The sequence below is a fragment of the Camarhynchus parvulus genome, chromosome Z, assembly GCF_901933205.1.
Source record: "Camarhynchus parvulus chromosome Z, STF_HiC, whole genome shotgun sequence".
NCBI classification, from domain to species: Eukaryota; Metazoa; Chordata; class Aves; order Passeriformes; family Thraupidae; genus Camarhynchus; species Camarhynchus parvulus.
This window is the reverse complement of record NC_044601.1, coordinates 37,825,939-37,845,245: the sequence shown is the minus strand read 5'-3', so window position 1 is coordinate 37,845,245 and position 19,307 is coordinate 37,825,939. Positions and strand designations below refer to the sequence as shown.

Below are 19,307 nucleotides of genomic sequence, written 5' to 3'. Positions count from 1 at the left end.
GGAGAAACTGCAGCTGCTTATGATGAATTCTTCTTCACTACACTGATGATTCCTGTTCTGCTGCCTCAGAAAACACCTTTGTTTTGTGAAAATTGAATCAAATCACTTACAAAACAAAGAGTTACGATGGCATTCTCTAATTTAATCAGATCATATTCAAATAACACAAACCAGTTAGGTACAATGAGGGCTCATGGGAGAGCACAAAGCATTGGAGTATGAGTTTTCACCTCAGTTGGAGACAGTAGCAGTTGCAAAGAATATGGCAAGTTCATTAGTCCTTGTTGAGAGGACTTCACCTGTTAAGAAAGTCTCAGCACTGATGAAAGTAATGAAAAGTATTGGGAAAACTTGGTGACCTGGACAATGTATGTATGATTAATGAAAGAATGCAGAGGTATATGAGGCATGCAAACAGGAGTAAAAGCTGAAGTGGTAAATGTGGTGGCTGAACAAAGCCCTTTGTAATACCACGGCAAAATAGAGCGGATATTTCTCATGGAAAATTAAAATACATGGCATTTGTGAGCCTGTGGGAATGGTGAGCAAAAAGTGAGGACATCAGCTCAGCCCCAGCTGCTGAATTTGCAGTGGAAAACAAACTTGTGAGGGGCTAAGAGCTATATAAGTCTATCATATCACTGGTTCCAGGCAATTTGTACTGATGTGATAACAATGTCCTCAAATAAGTGACTGTGATGTGCTAAGGACTGTGGTGAGGCTCCTGTGGGTGAAAGCATAGAGAAGTTTCCAGTTTGAACTGTACCAGGGCTGGAACAGAAGGTGGACAGCAGGTTCCCAGATAGTGGGACAGGCGTTGATACAGCCCCATACATGGTCCCCAACAGCAAAATTACTTTCCTCAGAAATTAAACGCAGTGCTTGGTCTCAGACAAGGCTATATTCTTACTTTCCCACATCTGTTACTTTTACTAGACTTGGTGCTAGGGTAGGTGAATAGCTTTTTAAACGCAGAATAAAAAAATCCCCAAAAGTGCATAATGGAATAAATACTCACTTGGGTTGGATATTTGGAAAAGATAAGCATCAGGACAACATACATCACAAGCCCACCAAAAGAAATTAGCTGATGGGATCCTCGTTTTGTTGTGTCAAAGATGAGCCAGCAGATGATCATTATAATAAGAGCTGCACACAACACCCTAGGAAATAAAAAGCATCACGATATCCTGAAGAAGACGTTTGGGATATTAATTTCCCTTCCCATACCCAAAACATTTACATCTCTGTTTGTGAATAAACTCTTTGCACAATGTATTTCACTGAAACCTGTAGCTCTACACAAGCAGGAACCTGCCTTTGCTGATGTGCCTCTGGCAACACCTCTTGGCGGCATCTGGAAGAAATGTCCTCCAAGACAGAGTATGGGAGGAAACCCAAGAAAAGCATGAGTGACTCTAGCCTGAGAGGTATTTCTATTAAATGAAATGTGATGTCTTCCTTTCTCACTTCATCTTTGTTTTCTTTCCCCTCCTTTCCTTTGTTGAATCTTTAGTTCTGGGCAAGAGAGGCTGTGGTATTTATGACTTGCACTGTGTTGTTTAGCTGGTGGGCCTATGAAACACACTCTACTGAGGAGCAGGCTATAAACAGTTCATTTCTTTGTAACCATTTGTAGTCTGTTCAGCTATCTCAAAAACAATGACATGTATTACTGTGTTTCAGTGTTTCTATGGTTACCACTATCAGAACCACCTTAAGCTTATTTATTGAAGGTAATTATTGTAACAACAGACTGGAAGACAACACAATAAATCACAGAGAGGAAACACTGTCCCAAGTCTTTAATGCTAGTTTTGTCTAACAGTAAGTGGTAGCTAGATACATCAATTCGATGTTTAGATGGGGATTAAAAACATTGCAGGCAAATTCCACAAAATGGTTTGGTCATTGCAATGCTGAGTAACCCTTTCTACACCTGAAAGACTTTCTCTCTGATGGAAGAAAACAGTTAAGCACCTAACCTGTGATATGTACAATTTAAAGATTGCAGCCCAGGTAATACAGCACTTATTGCCCCCATTTGTGCCATCTGTTCCTCAGGGCTCTCCTGTTCCTTTTCCTACTTCTCCCAGAGAGGCTGCCAGATCATCTAATGGAAATGCCTCTGTGTGACTGCTCTCTAATATGGCTGCTGAGCAGAACGACTGCAATCTTTAAAACACCTTTCTTAGCAAAGCCATTTCTAAATCTTAAGAATAATCTGGGACATTATCCTGAACTGAGAATGACTCCTCCTTAAAACTCTTTCTTTCTCAGCTAGTAGGGGACCTAGCTGAATCAGATGGTAGCTGGCCAATTTCGTTTTCCTTTTATATGATATTTCATATGGTTTTTCTTTGGTCTACGAGATTATTTTTTCTCCTTATTTTGCCACAGATAACTTCAAGATCCCCGGTCACAGCTCAGGAATACTTGAAATAAGTGTCTGACAGGTCTAATTATCTACTATATATCTACCAGATGAATGTCTACTATTTCAAAGGATATGTAAGGTCATACAACCTTATTATGACATTAAATCTGGCTGGCATGTTTTGATTCCTGAAGGTCAAGTAAAAATTGCTAGGGGGATATGTGGAAAAACAGGGTCTAGATAATATACTCTAATCTTTAGCAATTTGCAAATGTTAGAGTTAAGGCTCATATGAACCTAACAGCTCTGTGAACAGTACAGAACTTTCTGGTTTTCAGAATGAATGCAAAAGGCTGCAACACACATGAACTTTTGTGAACATATTCTTTTTCAACCACAAACTTTTCCCACCTCAATTTGTGGTATTTCTCCTATGCTTTCTGCCAAGACTCTTGATCCCTAGCTACTGCATTGAAATCCTGAATGTGTTTCTGATATTTCCTGGTAAATACTGAATTATTCTGTGATTTTAATGAGATATGTGTGATTGACCCATGTCCCTGTTCTTATGGGGAAGTAAAGCTGAAATAAAAGCACAGGGGTAACCTGACTAGAGCATTGTCCTTCTACATAAATAGAAAGTAATTAATATTTACCATTTCAGCCAAAACCACTGTTTCTTCAGATACCGGTCTCCAGGGGAAAAGAATGCAGCAATTCTGTCTTCATACTTAGCTATAAAAAAATCCCAGCAGATGAAGAAGATGGCTAGGACAGTGACGACAAAGAGTGGCAAAGCTCTCTGAAAATTCAAAGTGCAGGCTGCAATAACTACTGCCAAGTATGCTGTCACAGAAACAAGAATATATATGTCAGGTAGGTTGGTCTTTTTTAAAACAGGATCAAATTTTAAATTTATAAGAGGTGATCGAAGTCAGGCCTGCATTTATCTTTTAGGTGCTTTTCTGATTCTCAGCCTAAATACTGAAAAATCATGCTTTTTTGGGTAGTTTTGTTACGTACGATATGCTCATTGATATGAAAGGTGGCTTTCATTCTGTCAAAGCAGATTATATGTTTTTGCCAAGGTAAGTTCATATGAAACATGTTAATCACTGAGAAAAGTGAAACCCATCTACAGGAACTTCTTTTTCCTATGTAAAAACTATGAATTAAGAGCATGAGTCATGCTCTTTTTTTCAAGAGGATGAGTTTATCCAATAAAACTAGAAACAAACACTTATATGTCATTCGACTGATTTGATGACCTCAAGTAATTGTGAAGCTTAAAAGTAACTTATTTCATAAAGTAGCTATGAAATTATTTATTTGACGGGTTCACTGCACATAAATGCTGGCCAAAAAAAAAATCAGTTATTGTAAAGAATGATTGGATTTCATCTGTTGCAAATAAAATAGAAGGACTACTGATTTTTGTAATGCAAATTGGTTTTTATGGAATTAAGAAAATCCTGACATATTCTTAGAAGTCACTCAGTTTCTGGAGCCATAATATGTCTGTACTATGATAAAGCACGACAAGATTAGTTATGAGGGCAGGATACTCAGCATGCAAGCAACACTTTTATAACCACCTCCTGGTGTACTCATGGACATATTTCAAGTCTCTGTGTTCCCAGTGTTCAAGTAGGAAGATCTCAAAAACAAACTTGGTGAAGTAGAAGGAAACAAACCAACCTACTGGCTAATTAGGAAAGGGAGAAAGAAGAATATCTGAATGATTTTGCAGTGCATACTGTCATAAGTACATTTACTCCAGAAAAAAAATTTGCAGTGAATATGGAATGATATGGGTCAGCAAAGAAAGCTTTCATTTCCAGCCTGATAACTTAAGTTCAGTCCTATTTGGTGCCTGACAGTTTTTAAAATGATTTCATGGTCTTGGACAAGTTACTGAAACTGTAATTTTGGAGTCAGCTGGTAATGGAGTAGACCCAAAGTCTGAGCTATGCTGTTATCACAAGTGTAATTGCTAGTCAGACTTTAAACCTGCTGGAGAAGCAGTTCAGCAAGATTTGTGCTTTTGTTATGTTTGGGAATGAGTGGAGGTTTTGCAATCTGGAATTTTCTCTGCAACTAAATTCTTAACTACTTTGAAATACATCGTTAAAGAGAGTCAAGAGTTTTTATTCCAGACAAAGACAGTGCAGCCTATAGTCTCATACAGGTAAATAAAGAAGGCTTCAGCAATCCTGGGTGTAATATACTGTACCTGTTATTAAAATTCCATAGACCACATAACGAATTCTGGTTTTATGTTTCTTGCAAAATTCACAGACTTCATCATATCTTTTTTCTAAATGCCTAGGGAAAAAAACCCCAAAATAATAGACATGTAAGCTTTTGCAGAAGAAAACTGTGTTAAATTGGTCAAAATTTCTCCACTGAAGGTCACTGAATTTGGAGAGGATTATATTTGATCTCAAAGTGCCAAATATAAAGTTCCTTTTGAGAGGGACTTCTTTGTGTTAATGTTGGACAGGTGAAAAAAAAAAAATACGGCAGATATCTAATGGGACAATCTGTCATCTACATAATGGGCCAAAGTCAGCAGGTCAGTTCTGCTACCCTCTGAAGTGCGGCTCTTCTGTGAAGAGATCTGTTAACAGGGTTGATGCAAACTGAGTGCATAGTTATAAGATTCAGTGTCCATTACTAGACCCACAAAATCTGTTAATACAGCCAGTCCAGCATTATGATGTGGACTAGTAGTATTGCTGTAATTGTGAAGGCCTAAGGCTGCATTTGTGTGTGTGTAAAATAACAAATACCCATCTAAAACCTTACTACAGCATGCATAGATGTTTCTGTACTTTTTAAAATTTGGTTGTTATTGCACTAACTTTTCATCTCATCATCTCATGGAAGTTAAAATGGTTTGTTATATTTGAATGTCATGCTCTAGTATCAGTTCTTCCAATTATAACACATTTCACTTTCTTTGTTTTCCTCACTAAAGGTAACAGCGTGATTTCATGAGGGAGGTCAAAATTTAGGGAAACAGCAGTTAAGGGAGTTAATTCAACAGAGGTTTCCAATGTTAAATATGCTGGTGATGTAGACTTACATCAATTACAGAAGCAGTGGCTAAAAAAACACCTTCATATTGTGCAAGCTGGAAAAAGATTACAGCTACGTCTCTTTCATCTCAGAGACACTGCTTTAGAGATGCACATCTCTGAAGCAGTCTCTTGCATTCCCAGTCCATAAAGGCAATGTTATATTTAGAGATGCTAATTATCCAGACTGTACTTGTTTGGAAAATAAATGCAGCTGGAGTTAGATGCATACTGAAATCCAACATGAATACCCTTATTTTCTGCACTCAAAAAACCTCAATTAATGTAAAATAAATTTAAGAGAAACAAGAAATATTAATTTAAATTATATCAATACACTGAAGAACAGAGCAGGAGCACACTCCTTCGCAAGTACAGAGAGTAATAGGTTCTCAGAGAAATCCTGATTGTTTGATACTTCAATTTCAGTTCTGGGAATTCCTGTAGCTTCACAAATCATGGCACATTTTTTTCTAACTTGTAAGAACATTAGGGTATCTACCCAATCTCAGCAGAAAGAAAAAAGGAGAAATGAGAGACAAATAGATGAAAAAGGCAGTTACTTTATCAAATTTATGGTTCATCCATCATCCAAAGAAAAAATACCGTTACTGCTACTTATGCGCCCTTTGGGATTTAAAATTCTTACTTTCAGATTACAATTTTTTTGTAATTTCTCCTTTTATCTAACAGCTCTCTCCTTTTTACTTTATTAATTTAGGCTTTTACGACTTTGGTACCACAATATTTTAAAATATTTAAGTACAAAAGTCATAAATATGCAGCTCTGTTCTGAAAAGTGGCAGAAAAAATATGTTCCTTATAAAATTTGGTTAATTTACTAAGGAAACATTCTTTTCTAAAAGCTGATCCAATAGGCTTGAAAAATAACTGAAGATGTTGAAAAAACAGATCTCACTTTAGCACATTAATGTAAAATATTTATATATGTCAAAACTATGCTTGTTTGCATTTTGTAACTCAGAAATCAATTTTCTGTTGTGCATGCACTTAAGAAGCGAATGCTAAAACCTTGCACTTGCAGTGAATCTGTGTTATCAACAGACTAATCTTTCAAAAGGGCTATGTCTTAGACTGCAGGCTATTCAGTACTATCTATTGGAAGAAATCAGTGACACACATGAACATTTAATATGATTTTAAGTATTGTGTCTTAACTTTTTTAATGCCTTAAACAGGGCTTGCAGCTTTCACAAAAATACCTAATCCTCAAGTAAAATGTGGATGTGTACTTTCACTTTGTGATCACTTGGAAGCAGAGCAAACACAAAGCAAAACTTTTGTTCCACTAAAATGGCTTTTTTCACAGCTATTCTGTTCTTACTTTGTGCTGGAGCAAATGGCTATGCAAACTGAAAGACACTAGTGAATCTTCAACTTCCGGAAAGAGACCACTCTTTAAGACCTCTGTGTAAAAAACACTGCTCTAGAAATATTGGAAAAGAAGTTATTGTACAAGAAAAAAAATATTGCTCCTTTAATTTGGTAGGCTTTAAAAGCATAGTTCCACAATCACAGATTTCATTTGTAAGGTATAATAATTTTAAACAAGCTGTGTTTCTGTATTACAAAAATTGCTAGGCAATACAAAGGTCTGTGTAGCATAGGGGTATGGCAGTGAAATTTAGACCTGTCACTCCAGAAGCATAAACACTGGCAGCTTTTTCATTGGGCCAGGATGGAGCGGAAGACTTACTCATGCAAAAACACATTACCCTTTCAGGCGTGGTTGCTCATCATCTATGGAGGCACGTTTGTTTTCATGCAGATCACTCTCAATATTGATGTATTCATCCCCCTGGAAAGCAGATCAGTGCTGAGGTTGTCAGAAGGGTTTATGCTTCTTAGGTAAGGTGCAAAAAACCATCCCCACTAGCAGCTGGCTGAAGCAGCCTCTAGAATTTCCTGCCTTCACTGCATTCATGGCTCCAGCTCTCCCACCTGCCACCAAATCTGTGATTGGTGTTTAGACCAGCTGAGGAGTTTCCCAAGCCATCCACACAATTTCTCAAAATGGAAATAAAGGAGGGAAAAATACCAGCATTACTCAGAGTTGAAGAGGGCAGGGCCTCATAGCTGGAGGCCCTGTACTGCCTATAGTTGAAAAGAGCAAACTGTGAATTAGCCAGCTTGCCCAGCACCTCCTATATACACCTCCAGGTTTTGTTGCTTGTCTCTTTGCAGAACTGATATGATGGAACTTTTGTATACAGAGACTGGTTAAACTGAGCAATGCTCAGTGTTTTAAAAATTTAACTAAGTCGAGAATTTTATTCTTAAGAGAAATTGTTGCCTGAGCCCAGATAATCATGGCACTGTTAAAGCTTTTGTATGACTACAGGCTGCCCTGCACCCTGTCTGGGGACTGCCTTGAGGGCCAGGAGGGGCACAGCCCCGAAGCTGCTTAGCACACTCATAAGGGCTGGCTACCCCCCTGGCTACCGTCATGCCCACGCTGCACCTCGTCCCCTGTCCCACTCTGGTGAGGAACAAGGATGGAGCTTGTCCCATGGCTACTTACCTCCATGCTCATGGTGGGGCCTACAGAGTGGCCAGGGCCCGGGGCAGGTGACCATTGTGTTCAAAGACAGCAGCGTACCTGCATGCGGCACTCACGCCTCTCCCTTTGAGCACTGTGACCGGCTGAGCGGCCTAGAGTGTCTGGCCATGACCAGGGTGATGACAGACAGTCCTGGCCTGGCCTGGCAGACATGTCCTACCCTCTTCACAAGAGCGGCCCACAGTGCTCAGCCACCTTTGGAGCAGTGACAATCTGCAGGTGTGTTTACCTTTGTTATTTTGTCACTTTTGTTTACAGTAAGTCAATTCCCCAGTCTGTTGTGGAAAGCAAGGCCCACCACAGACCTTGCACTGGCCCCTGCATTCTGGCTGTCTGTCCTGCTGCAGTTGCTGCCAGAAGCCCTGGAAAGCTCTCTGTTAGTTGCCAGGGAGAGACTTGAACCACAGAGTCATGGAATGGCCTGGGTTAGAAGGGACTTCAAAGATCATTAAAGATCAGAGTTCCAACTGCCTGCCATGGGCATGGACACCCCACACTACACCAGGTTTCTCAAAGCCTCAATCAGTTTTACTTTGAACTCCTTCAGGGGCACCCACAACTTCTCCGGGCAAATCATTCCAGGGTCTCATCACCCTCACAGTAAAAAATTTCTTCCTGATACCTGATAGAGACCTACCCTTTTTCCATTTAAATCCAGTCCCTCGTGTCCTATGACTACATGCCCCTATAAAAAGTTCCTCTTCCTTGTTTTTTGTGAGCTCCCTTTAAGTGCTGAAAGACCACAGTGGGACCCTGGAGCTTCTCTTCTCCCAGCTGAACAGCCACATTTCTCTCAGCCTGTCAAGTATCTTCAGGCTTTAATGATCTCAAAGGCAAAACCTAACACATGGTGAGACCAGGGGAATATATTCATGGAAGCTGCTGTTCGTTCTCCTAGGGAAAGCTCAGCATAAGACCAGCAGGAATCTGTAGGTCCTCTTGCCTGCAGTTTTTGGAGCAGGGTGCTATGGAGCTGCACTGCAACATATGACTGCATCTTCACTAAACTCTGTTTCTTTAGCTCTTTGGTCTTGACTGTGAAATAAAGCAAACCTGAAAAATGCCTACTAAGTTACTTTTGGTAACTGCCAGTACTCTTCTCAATGGCTGTACAAGGTAGGCTTCTTATCTGAGGGACACTGAGTGGTGATAATATGTAAATATCATTTATTCCTGAGACTAAATTTGGAATATATTGCATACCACTGCTTCTCACAGATTTTTTTTAACCTACATATAAAATCCAGACAGTCCCAGCCCTCTGGGTGGAAGCGCCATGCTTTCACGTTCCCAGGCAGCTGCACTCCCTTTGGCACTGTGGCAACTCTCCTGGTCACAGCTTGAAGTTCATGTCCTACAGATATTGCTTTCATCCCCACCGTCATTCCTACTGCCACCACTTCTTGCACTGCCTAGGCCACGTCATGCTCTCCCATCTCTTTTCCCCATGCCACAACATACTCCCTGTGTCTGGATCACCCACAGCCTGAATTCTGACTCTGAATTTCTGAAGTATATGGTTTGTTTTGAGAATATAAGCTACTTTTTCTTTTGAAATTGCAAATACAAAAGCATCAGTCTACATCTTTTCACATTGTTCACAACGTATTTAATATTCTTAGAATATTACTATGTCACTCTTGTCACAAATGCTTTCCTACAATGACATTAAAATGTGAGAAAATCTCAAATCAAAGACAACTTTGTGTGAAAGTTGTCACTTACAAATACAAAAGGAAACTGGAGAATGGATGCAAACCCCTTTTATTTTTTTTCATGGCCAAACATGATACCAGGTCTGGCTCATGGAGTGTTGGCCCTTGCTGAGAGTTACCTAAGGGCTGTGTGGAGCATGTAAACTTCTGCAAGCAAAGGGAGACACTGCTAAGTCCATATTGTAAAGACCCTCAAAATAAATTTTTATGCCTCTGTCACAGTGTACCACAGAAATTGCTGGTGCAAATATACACATCTTTGATACTCTTACACCAAGTAGTGGCAGAACGTTTTCAGATGAACTTTTTCAGTGGGAAATTGGTTTCCCTGATAAAAATAAAGCTTTCATAGATGTCAGTACTTTTCTCCAATTTTATACAGTTTCAATCAGTTCTGAAAGTCCTTTAGAGTTTTTTTGTTTTGTTTTGTTTTAACAATTTCCTTTTTCCCAGCTTTTTTGAAGATGAAGGTATAGACATCATCTACCACCGTTCTCTCCTAGGATCTCTCAGCTTCCAATCTAGTTTCCAGGAGTGCTTATCTGAACAGTCTAAGTGATCCTTTCCATCACTGTATATCTGAAATTAATTCAACTCTGAGAGCAGAGACATTACTTTGCACCATGCCTTTGTTGCTTCTGATCATATTCAAGAAAACAATAGAAGATAGAAATGAGTACCCACTGCATCAAGTATTTCTTATATGCTGCTTTGAGTACCATTACCAAACTTGGCAAATAGATATGATTACAATAGAAGAGAATTTTTAGAGTAGCAAGTTATTTCTGGAGTGAGGAGGTGAAAATATTAATACCTAACAATGGTGAAATACCTGCGGATTTTTTTAACCTGACTCTCATGTTTTCATAGTGGGATACTCAGTATGTGGGCTTAAACCAACATACAGTCAAAAGAAGTAAAAATAAATGTGTTTATTATTACAATAATCTGCATTGTGATCTCTTCCTCTCTGGTCAGTTTTACACAGGACCAATTGCCTCAAGTTTGTGTTTGTCTGAAATTTTCCCTGTTTAGGACATTTATTTAATAATTCAATATTAATTTTTATTAGATATTTAGTAATATAAATTCTTTGTCTGACTGAAGGATTGTATCTCTAAAACCAATGATTACAGATTCTCTTTTTTCACCTTCTTATGAGAAAATGGGGCAACTCTGGGGCAACTCTTTATCCAGTCTTCCCCTTGATTACCACTTCTGATACCTCTTTTGTATTGTGTATGAAGCCATTATGACATTGGAATACATTTCTTCTGAACCCTACACGTGCAATTTTTTTTCTTTAATGTATTTTTTGAGAATAGAACATTTTAAATAATATTCAGATTTTGTCAGAATATCTGCCTTGGATATACTAATACATTGCTGACATTAATTTTGATGTTTACTAATTTTCATAAGGTTATTTGGAAGAAAGAAAAAAAATAAAAAACATACCTGATTAATATGCACTGTTTCCTTATTTTGTGAATTCTTGGTTGTCTGTGAATTGTCTCCAAGGCCTTTCAGATTTTTATCACCCACAGCATCATCGCTGTCATTCTAGGACCAGAAATTACATTGGTTCAAATCAGAAGCTGAAAGCCTTTCTTGTGTACAGTAAGAACTGATTTATAATCTGATGCCTGGGCTACCATGGAAGGTGAGTGGGTGACAGGAAATGGCCTCAAGTTGCACCATGAGAGATTTAAATTAGATATTGGGAAAAATATCTTCACTGAAAGGGTGGTCAGGCATTGCAACAGGCTGCCCAGGGAAGTGACAGATTCATGCCTGAAGCATTCCAAAAACCTATAGATGTGGCACTTTGGGGACATGGTTAATTGGTGAACATGGTGGTGCTAGATTAATGGTTGAACACAATGATCTCACAGGTCTTTTAATACCTAAATGATTCTACAATTTTCTGTGCTACTTTACAACAACAGGGGACCCAAAACTTGGTGTGCAGAGCTGGGCTGTTCAAGTCCCTGCACTACTGCACAAAGGTGCCTTGGTCATGAATGGTGCTCAACTAATGAATCTGCTTTTTTCTTGACTAAAGTCACATGTCTCCCACAGTGAATTGTGCTGTCCATTTCCTCAGGACTGGTTCAACAAGTTTATAAAATTCCAGGCCTTCTCCTCAGCAAGGGCAAAATGGACTATTTGGGGCCTTGCCCAGTTGTTAGTACCTTTGCTCCAGTATTCATGCTCCTTACACAGATGGAATAAATGTGAACGTGTACTTGTATTACTCTAAGAATAAAACACTCAGGGCATCTTTAAAGAGAGAAGTTAGCTTTATCCCATTAATCCTCTGAGTTATACCGTTTATCAGAGAGATGAAGACAGCCATAACCAGCCCATTTAATTTTAATTTTTTGAAATAAATCCTGAATCTCATTTTTCTTGTTTCTTAATGTTTTGAAGGATATCTCTTTTTAATGGTGTGAGAACATCTGGTTTTGTAAGAAAGCTGTCTAAACAAAATTTCAGATAACTTACATCTGCAATTGTTGTGAATGTTTTGTATTTCAGTGGTTTCTTATGGCAGCAGTTACAGTATGATAATTTCACTGGGTTTTATTGCATGAAGTATCTCATTATTTACATGGTAATAAACTCGGTAAATCAGTATTTTCAATTAAAACAATCACTTCCACATGAACAATACAAAATAACCTGAATCATGGTAAATTCATAAAAATTTCTAAAGACAAAAATAAGCAGTACTACTAGAAATAAATTGAATTTTGCCTTTTTGCAGAAACACGGCCTTAGAAGCAACTAGACACAATCCTTACTAACACTTTTCCTTAAAGATACTTTGCCTCTAAACTTCCCAAAAAAATCAGTTTCAGTCAAAGTGGTTTTGTAACTTTTTGTGTCTCGGAGAAGAGAGAGTCACAAGAGGTTTTTTATTCAAGTGTTGTGGCCTTGATACATAAGTTTCCTCACTTCTTTCTCTTAAGAGAGGCATTTCTGTTTAGAAACACTTGTCACTTGTTTGCCTGCTAACCATACTATCAGAGGGGTTTGCTATAGCTGCCCCCGCAGCCAGCAACAAACACAACTACTGAACATGCCATACAATTAAAAAAAAATCACAAGAAGCAGAGATTAACTGTAGCATTGAGATATATTAAAAATACTACAGAGGACAGCCTTGCAAAATCAAAGTGCAAAGTGTTCTGTAATTCACATACAGACACCCCACACACACCTGAGAATGTTGTCTTTGAAGAGTTCTATACTTGCTGCTGAGGTAGAAAAAGCAGAGATTTCCTAGCATTTTTTCAGTAAATGTGTGAAAAATAATAATGATGCAAGTTGCTGTTCATGAAATACACAAGTAAAGGATAATCTATGTTGGAAGACACCTCTAGAAGTCACTTTGGCGAACCCACTGCTCAAGTGCAATAATTACATAAGAAGTTTCATTTATAGAATAAGTAAAATATATGAATGTATGAGTAATGTAACAAAACCATTAAGAGCATCACACAATTGCTGGAACTCAGTAGCCCACACTGCAGATTGATAGAATTCTGTCCTTCTCTGTGAATTTAAAAAGATGCTATTTCAACTGATCATATAACATTTCTGGATTATTACTGATTCAGTAGAAACTGGTTAATTACTATTGTTAACACGTTTGCTCTAGTAAGATTTCTGTTGACTAGAATAGTCTTTGAATGAGTGCCATGAAGCTGAGTTGTTTTCTTATTTCACAGGCGATTTTTTAAGAACCAGGTCTTCATTCTCCCCTTTATAGAATTTTTTGTTTTGTTTGGTGAAAACAAATTATTTAACCCTACTGTTTTAAGAAAAAAAAATCTATTTTTGATTTCTAGTAAGAACAGAAATATTCAAGTGACAAATAAAATTACCTATTCCCCTTTCCTGCTTGCTTAGTATCTGAGGTACTGAAGGAACGCCTCAACAAAATATTGGTCTGTGCTTATCACCTACTGTTGCTGATTGCTATATGTAAGCAGCTCAGCACAGGCAGAAAACGTCTACCTCATTTAATCAGTATCCTTTTCAACTCCCTATAAATGTCTGGAGAACAAAACAGCGCAAGAGAAAGTGGGAGTTCAGGCCTTAGGAACTATAGTTAGCACAATCCTGTTATGAGCACAGGCCAGTACAGCAGCATATTAAGTCACTTCTGAACCCCCTCAACCTCCAGGTGACATGAGAAAGCAGGAAGTTCACAGAGAAGCTTCAGAAAATTCTCTTTGCTTTAGTACACAGTTAAAGGATTACAGAATTGGCCCATCTATTTTGAATGCTTGTAATATGACAACTGTTTTGAAACCTTGTTTCTGCTTTCACAAACTGCTTTACTTTAAGAGCTTGGAATTCCCCTCTTGTAAAATACTTGATTAAATGACAAGGACATAGCTGTGTCAACTGTGTATGCTCTTTCAATATTTGTTTAGTTCCCTCTTGACGAGCTGTTAATTCACCTAGTATTGTTGTACAACTACATTCATTGATCTTCCCTGCCAACTCCTCCTTGATTTTAAAGTAGGATGGATTTTGCAAAGGGCTATTAGCTTCTGTTGTGTTTTTAACAATAGTAGACACTCTGTAGTAGATGGTGTAATGCTCAGGCTAGTTAGGGAGGAAAATAGGATGACCAACATTGCATTGAGGCAGCTGCTTAAACTGTTTATGGTTTAAGGGTGGGTCCTTACATTATGTTGGAGATTAGAATCAGGATACTCAAGGAACTGACTGGAAAACAGATGCTTCAAAAGAAAATAGTTAAAGTTATAATGTCGGATTCTTCTGCATCTCAAGAGATTTTTCATTGTATTTGCCCAGCAGAAGTTAAGCCATCTAGTTTACAGTTTAAAACTTGCTTTTCTTTAAATATTCAGCTACCCTGAACACCATTCATCTAGGTTTCCCCTAATGTACTATCTTTTGTTAGCCAGTGCCGTGATTCTGGAGTTTAAATGCATTTTAAATATTGAGGAAGAATTTATTTAAATTAATAATCACAGCACTCATAAATACCTGTCGAATTATAAAACTCAGTCTACAAGGCAGGAAGGATGAATATTCATTATCCATGTACTAAACTACAGCAAATGAGTTGTATAAACAACAGATAACAAAAAGGTTCTGCCAGGTATAAACTTAGCAGCCTACGTCTTCGTGGGCTGTTTTGAAAAGGACTGTAAATAAGACTCCCCACCTCTGAGTACATTGTCGTTTTCTTAAAAAAATTTAGGTTTCAGGGTAGGATAGTTGGCTATTATCCTGAAATGTAGGGGTTTTAATTAAAAAAAACCACCCAAGTATGGCTTTGGAAATCAAGTTTTGAAAATGTGGAAAAGGATTACATAATTTCCTCTCTGGATCTAGTTAAATAATGCAGTGCAATGCCATCTTCATTCCTAAGGGTAAACATAACAGGGATGCTCATGAAATATAAGTTCTGAATAACATCTATAGTCTTAATTAACCAACCAGACAAGAGTATCTAGGAAACAGTGAAAAATGGCAATAAACAAAAATTGTATTTTTTAGGATATGTTTTAAGCTTGTTTGAATGAAATGGATGCATGCCTTGTGACAATACAAATGTCCTATGCACTGTGAGCAAAGGACAGAATATTAAAGGGGATCCTTCCTCAAGTCAACTTCTTAAGAGTGTGCTGCGTTCCGTGCTCTGCTACAGAAACAGGTACAGGCTGTTTAATGCATCATAACACTAGGGATAGGAGGCCAGTGAACAATAAATATTTATTAGCTGTTATCTTCCCTTTGCCCTGTATTTATGTTTGCCTCTGTGTTGCTTTTAACTGTACGGCAGTTTATTCATCCCACCTACTGTTCCTTTTTAAGATGCAGCTTTTATAATTCCTTATGGAATAAGTGTGACTTGATGTTTAATGTTATCAGAGATCTGAATTATCAGAACTGATTAGATAAAAGTTTTGCCTCTTTAATGAGGACTAAAGACAAGCTAGGTAAATCCAATCTCAGTTTTAGGGTTATTATTAGCAATACAGGGTTTCTGAGCAGGAAACTGCGGGCAAGTGTAGTGGTCCTCCAGCCAGCCAGTGCCATGTATGAGAGGTTAACTGAACCACCTTGAAGGCAAGAGACACAGCAGCATTTCCACACATTGCATATGACATTATTGTAGCTATAGATACAAAATCTGTTATGCTGGTATATAGGCGCGTAGCAGGAACAATTTTCTGAATTGAGGATACTGATTGATCTAAGTTCCTTAAATTACACGACATTTTTAAGATGAAAAAAAATGACAATCTGAATGTCTCATTATAAACAGTGCAGAAATCTATAGATTGTACCTATGAGGCAGCATCCAAAGCAGGCAACTTTAGCATGTAGGTCTTAACAACTGCATTGGATTTTATTAAGTTAAATACTTTATTACTGAAGGGTAGGAACATGGTAGGGAAGACTGGCAGTATGGATAAAGAAAGCTATGTATCTTCTTAAAATCTATAAAAAAAGCTCACCCATTGTATTACACCCAGATGGCTGTGGGTAATTGAGATATTCCTAATACCAAAAGGGAGAGAGACAAAGAGGGAAACAGCAGAGGTATACGTTTGGGGTTTATTGTCTGTTGTCTTTTGAGACCATTTTGAGCTGTTAATAAGGGGGAAAGTTGCTTCTGAGTCTCCTAGGTACTGGCATCCCAAGGTAACAATGCATGACCTGCAATTCCAACACTACACTCAAGTGGAAACTGCATAGTGCACAAAAGAAGTAGCTGGTATTTTGCAGAACCAGGCATTTTTAAAAATGCAATTAATGGTATTAATGTAACTTCATGCTGCACGGTTGCAATCCTATCTGAAAGTTCACATTTTTTAAATGAGGGTGTACTACACTACTATTGAAAATAGTGATGCAGTGAAAATCCTACCACAGTACATACAAATGGATGTGCGTGTTTACATATCAATAGCAACAGAGATTTTGGGAAGAGCTCATAGTTATCACTCTTTGACGATTTGTGGGACAAATCAAAAAGCAGACTACTCTATATTGCAACTTCTTCATCCCGTTAGCATCCCTTTGCAACACAAAGCACAGTGCTTCTCATTCTTGACTTAATAAAGGTCTGATATATGATCCTTCATCGATCACTTGTTAACTTTGAGCGGCTTTGTATTACATTGAGAGTTGTTTTACTAACTTATTATACTTTACAAATCGCCTAACTCGGATTTACTTGTCTGTTACTTTATCCCTATGTGCATTAATCACTAAGTGGTTCAGGTGCATCTGAAGGTACCTACGGATACTTAAAATGATACCTCTGCACGGATACTTAAAATGGTTTAAATTACACCTTCTCCAGAATACTTCTATATTTTGTGGTTTAGGTAAGATACTCATTGCTTAAAGATCCATTTATTTTGGAGGAATTATATGTTCACTCTTTTTGCAAGGAAAGCTTTAAACACAAGAAATAGTGGGACATGATGAGACTGTTTAGTTTTTAGGTGGTTCACAGTGGCTTTTACTGTGATTTGCTTATATACAGAATTTTACCTATTTCCTTCTGTGTCTTACTTTTTCTAGGGAGTGACTTACATATTGAAACAGAGATAAGACCGTGTAGAAGTAAATAAAAATGGCCCAGGTAAGCTAGCTGCGTAAGGCAGAGGGTTAACCCGGGTTACTATACTGTGCTACACAGATGTCCGAGGAAAAGGTGATTTTTCAGCTTATGCCATTTAAGAGACTTCAACACCGAGCTTTTGCAGCTAGGGACTCCTCTCCTTTTTGAGTTTGTAAGTACAGATTTAGGAAGCGGATGGCACTAGTTTAGTAACATATTTTGTGTGAAAACACAGGATAAAACCTCTTATCTCTTTTACTTGAACTGATGGAGACTCAAGTTCAAATTGCTTATCCATCTGTTCCCGAAGCACAGATGAGTTGAGAGCGCTCTGATTACTCAGGAGAAAGGCCTAACCACTGGGCTATCATGTTTTAAGAGTTAACTCTCTTGCCTACATTCCGTAAATATTCCCTGACAGGCTTCTCTGTCCGAATAGCGCAATGAATAAATATACAGAGCAGTTGAATGTCGGTGATGTTATATAATAGTCCACATGCTTAGCATTTACAAAGCCCCTTCTGTGTTATTTGGACAGTGCCGGCAGATACCCACATCAGCTACACACTTCCTGCTAGCTGAGATCAGGAGCAGCGTATGGATCGGAGACCGCAAAGGAGAGCAAAGAGCTGCTTTGTTAATATAGCCCTCCAGAGTATTTCACAGCCACTGTCTCTCCCCGACTTATTCTACTTTCAGCAACAAGTACAGCCAGCCAGCCCGGCTGTGAGTTCGCAAGTTCCTGTTTGTGTCTGCTCTAATTCCAGTGAAAGCACAGGGATGCTGGGCACTGGGAAACAATAAATAAATAAATAAATAAATACCTTTGGTGGTTTTTTGTTGTTTTTTGTTTGTTTGTTTTTTGTGGTGTTTGTTTGTTTGCGGGGGTTTGTTCTTCCGCTTATGAAATCTGCGGTTTTTAAACGGCTGTTAATATTACTTTATGCCTAGAAAATGCAAAAATCATCTGGGTTGGCTCCTTCTCTTTGCACTCTTCTCGAGAGCAGAAGACAATTGCGCTTACTTCATGCATGGAAGAATGCTATGGCTCACTATGATTACATTATTACTTTATAATTTTTCTCATATTATTGAAATACATTGCTTTGATGAGTTATGTGTCTGCTGCATAATGCTGCCCTTCTCTTCAACAGAACTGTAAATGACCTATCCTCAGAAAAAATCAGCAACTGATAGAGCAGATGGGAGCCAGTTGTGAGATCCACCAGCCTATGAAATGTTACCAAGTCAGGACACTTTTCAAAGCTAGCTGTATACCACTGAGGAGAGCATAATCCTGAATAAGTCAATTGTGCTCAGCTTTTTTTCACAAGAGCCGTGTACTTTGGCAGGGTATCAGCACGTAGAATGATGTAAAATACCTGCAGGCAGAGCGCAGAAAATGCTTTTTCTTTGTTCGGGGTCTGAATCCAACATTGTTCAATGTTTTTAACTGTTTCCTCTTCCCCAGAAAGCAAAGGAAACCACGCTTACCTGGAAGGCCAAATTGCGCACTCCTGAGTGATCACGGTTGGTCTCCGTCAGTTCCATGTGCCTGGTATGGAGTTTTTGGGTGAACGCTGGAATATTGGAAGCTACTTGCAGCACAGGACAGAATCAGTCAGGACCTGGTTAATCCACCTACAGTACCGGTACCACTTGAAGTCAAGTTAGCTGTAGGCCTTCTCAGGTTACCCTTACTCCCACTTAGCTCCACCTTCTCCCTCTGCTAGCGCAGCCCCTTTTGGCCAGCTTGGAAAACGGCCTTCAGAGACAAGAATGGAGGGCACCTGCAGGCCCAAAAAACATCGTTTATACAGTATATCTCTGGGTAGTCCTAAAGGCAAATGTGTGTACTTGTATGACTTCTGTCTTTCCTCATTTGCGTGGGATGAAAACTTCCATGTCCAGATTTTGAGAGGCCAAC

At 38.5% G+C, this 19,307-nt stretch overlaps 1 protein-coding gene across 1 annotated transcript in view; it reads right to left on the bottom strand.

Annotated features, from left to right (window-relative positions):
* SLC28A3 (solute carrier family 28 member 3) overlaps positions 1–18,991 on the bottom strand; it is a 37,825-nt gene extending 18,834 nt beyond the window's left edge. Inside the window, exons 1-6 of the mRNA XM_030968942.1 lie at positions 18,875–18,991; positions 11,212–11,316; positions 7,194–7,276; positions 4,611–4,702; positions 3,034–3,223; positions 1,019–1,163 (exon numbers count right to left, since the gene is read on the bottom strand). Coding sequence (XP_030824802.1) covers positions 1,019–1,163; positions 3,034–3,223; positions 4,611–4,702; positions 7,194–7,276; positions 11,212–11,316; positions 18,875–18,931 — 672 coding nt within the window. The 5' untranslated portion in view covers positions 18,932–18,991. The remainder of the gene's footprint in view (positions 1–1,018; positions 1,164–3,033; positions 3,224–4,610; positions 4,703–7,193; positions 7,277–11,211; positions 11,317–18,874) is intronic.
* Between the last annotated feature and the right edge of the window lie 316 nt (positions 18,992–19,307).